Source organism: Sprattus sprattus (assembly GCF_963457725.1).
Source record: "Sprattus sprattus genome assembly, chromosome: 12".
In the NCBI taxonomy this organism is placed as follows: domain Eukaryota; kingdom Metazoa; phylum Chordata; class Actinopteri; order Clupeiformes; family Clupeidae; genus Sprattus; species Sprattus sprattus.
In genome coordinates, this window is record NC_137910.1 from 27,595,778 (window position 1) to 27,598,840 (window position 3,063).

At 41.1% G+C, this 3,063-nt stretch overlaps 1 protein-coding gene across 1 annotated transcript; it reads right to left on the reverse strand.

Moving 5' to 3' along the window:
* Positions 1–317: 317 nt before the first annotated feature.
* On the reverse strand, positions 318–2,811 carry ppifa (peptidylprolyl isomerase Fa). The gene is made up of 6 exons (XM_080848415.1): positions 2,561–2,811; positions 2,248–2,278; positions 2,053–2,141; positions 1,693–1,789; positions 1,063–1,138; positions 318–896 (listed from the first exon to the last, which is right to left on the reverse strand). The coding sequence occupies exons 1-6, from the start codon at positions 2,702–2,704 to the stop codon at positions 761–763; spliced, it is 573 nt and encodes a 190-aa protein (XP_080704541.1). The 5' UTR covers positions 2,705–2,811; the 3' UTR covers positions 318–760.
* Positions 2,812–3,063: the final 252 nt, after the last annotated feature.

The window sequence follows — 3,063 nt, forward strand, 5'->3', positions numbered from 1 at the left end:
AGTCATGCAGGAGGTCTCCGGTCTAAAAAAAGGCCTTGGGTTACTGTCAGGAAACTTGAAAAAGCACAGCGTGGACACAAAAGTACTGCCTTCCAGCGAAGACGGAGGACTCAGAGGGCCCAGGCTGGAGACTCTCATGCAATAGGTATATCTCCACTTGATACCTTCAGAAGAGACTCCACTTTCTACCAACTACTGACTCTAGAACAGTCTGCTGTTACTGTGAGGAACTACTACACTTACAAAACACAATATAAACAGCCATATCCAGGAATATTTTTCTTAAAAAGTATGATTTAATAAAAAAAACAGGTTTTAGTATACGCCCTGTAGTGAATTGGGTGTAACTTTCATACATGTATAATTACATGCATTTGAAAAAGAATCTTTTAAATGTAAATCAAAATACATTCCTTATGACATGCTTTGGAAGATGATAAATGTATCTTCACATATCTTTCATTTTCATTTAGTCATTAAAATGTTACATTTGCAAACTGATGATTAAACCCTCTAGTCTCTGCTTACTTAGTAAGCATCTATGAATCACATTGTCACGGAGAACTGACAGCATATTTTAAGATCTCGAAGAAATTATAGACAATCTTTCCCATTTAAAAGAACTACAAAATTGTGACAAAAACTGTAAATAACCTGAACTCTGTCACCAAGGACTAACCCATATTGCTTTAGTCATTGCAAGTCTTGTCAAATGAACCCTTGCCCTCTTGAAATTGCAATAACCTGAATGGCAATAAGATTACTTAAGCTCTCCGCAGTCTGTGATAACAATTTTCTTGGTGGTCCCTCCATCGTGCAGGCCGTAGGACTCTATGACAGAGACCACCTCCATGCCCTCCTTCACTTGACCAAACACCACGTGCTTCTCATCCAGCCTGGAACACAGCCACAGCACAGACAGTTATCATACCAGTTTTTGTGACACATGGAATTAAATGTATTTAACAGCAATATCAGTCATCAGGCAAATAAATGATTTGAGTGCATGTGTGTTCACAGGGCTGTTCTGGCTAGTTTAGCCCACTTCACAGAGGGATTTACCATTCAGTCTTACTGGTACAGATGAAGAACTGGGATCCGTTGGTATTTGGACCTGAATTTGCCATGGACAAAATGCCTGTAAACAGAGACAGAAATACATCTTACCCAATGAGCAACAGAATTAATTACTGTTTTTCTAACTCAGTCCAATTGTTTGTAGACGTCCTGAGCATACACTAGGCATCGGTCAGCAAACATAATTTCAAGTTGCCTTGTTATCATTTCCTTCTCTGTTAACAGATAGAACTCAACAGAAGGAGAGCGAACAGTTCCTGAATCTTCTGTTAGGGAAACACATCTGGAAAGGGTAAATTGTTCTGTTTAGAAAATAATTACAACCATTCCAGAATCACAAAATAGGATATACATGATTGGCAAGTCAACCTAACAGAGTTGTTCACAATGTTCCAGCACTGACTCCCCAACCTCCAAAATATGTGCCATTAAAAAGTCATGTCTGCTTTCTTGGAAAGTAGGTCATACACCCACAGATTACAAAAATGAATTCAGCTAGTGTCTCTTTATCACCATCTGGTGGTAAGTATGACATAGCCATATTCTACAAACAGTGTGGAAGCAAAGGCAGTCAAAGGACTCAGTGACTCACACTGTGTGTCTACAATACTGTACCTGGACATGTGTGCTTTAATTTGAAGTTCTCATCCTTGAACTTCTTTCCGTATATGGACGTTCCACCAGTGCCATTATGGTTTTTGAAATCCCCTCCCTGAGTGGGTGAAAGGAGCAAAGAGTGAATAGAAAACACAAAGAATGAGAGATGGGTCCATGCTGTGTGCCCTGTTATAGGCCTCTTCCTCCAATATCTTTTTATGTAAACTATGGAAAGCTGAACAGGCCTGGAGTTTGTTGTCATACAGTGCAGGAGTTTAGGTTTTCCAACAAACACAATCAGCTTAATTATTGTGAACAGCTCAAAACCTTAGGAAATCCATGCAGTGGTTTTTGTGATGCGAAGCTGCAGAATCCCACCTGGCACATGAACTCTGGAATCACTCGGTGGAAGACGCAGCCTTTATATCCGAAACCATGCTCTCCTGTGCAGAGGGCTCTGAAGTTTTCTGTTTTATACACAAAGGCCATGGTTTGCATAAATGGCTGACTCGGGTATTTTGAAAGTTAGACACTTGCGACTCAATGCTATACCAGATCATTAAAAAAGCTTACCTGCTGTTTTGGGGACGATGTCGGCATTTAGCTGTAAAGTATGGAAGTTGCACGTGAATGATTTTTGTTAACCTACATATGTAGATACAGCAAATGTCATAGATTACTAGCCTAACGGTGCACAAGTTATCGGTCGCTCACACTAATAAACCCAGATCACAGATGTATTTTGGTGCAGCTACGATTTGACCTTCTCATAGTGGCGAAGAGGCGTTTCCAGTTGTTAGTTGTACTGCCGCCTGTTAGCTGTAAGCTAACGTTAGGTCTCTAGTCGTGACAGGACACAGTTGGTTTGTCATTTTTTTGCACTTACTTCGATTATGATCCTGCCAATTTCCTCACCGTCAGCGGCAATGTCAAGGTATACAACAGGATTTTTCGTGGATCCAGAAGAGAATAGCCTCCCAGCCGCAATGGCTAACGAACAGTATTTTAAACGATTTTTCATTTGCAACATTCTCGCATCGTGTAAATGTTATCGTGCATCGCAGACAGACGTACGTGCAACAATATCGTTGAGATGGGCTCTGAAACAGCCCGTACTGGAACCATTGGAATGACAAGGAGAGCGCTCTACAAAAGTAGCCAGAATGCTAACTTACGCACATTACGTAGAAATGATGTTGTTCACAAACTGCATGCTGGGCTCATTGGCGCCCTCATCGGACACCCTGTGTCTGTTCAGGTGTCAGGATTGTTTCCACATTGAGCCCAAACTGTGCTTGAGTGAACACATAGGTCTTCTTAAGTCTATGGGGGATAATACAGCAAGTTTTCAGAGTGGGTAAATCATGCACATGCAACCTGTAACATCAC

Bases quoted from the DNA above. Each gene is read 5' to 3' on its own strand.
- ppifa (XM_080848415.1), bottom strand. From the start codon at position 2,704: ATGTTGCAAATGAAAAATCGTTTAAAATACTGTTCGTTAGCCATTGCG. The intron at 2,279-2,560 runs GTAAGTGCAAAA...CATACTTTACAG, and splicing joins TTGGCAGGATCATAATCGAA to CTAAATGCCGACATCGTCCC. The intron at 1,790-2,052 runs GTGGGATTCTGC...TCACCCACTCAG, and splicing joins TTCCAGAGTTCATGTGCCAG to GGAGGGGATTTCAAAAACCA.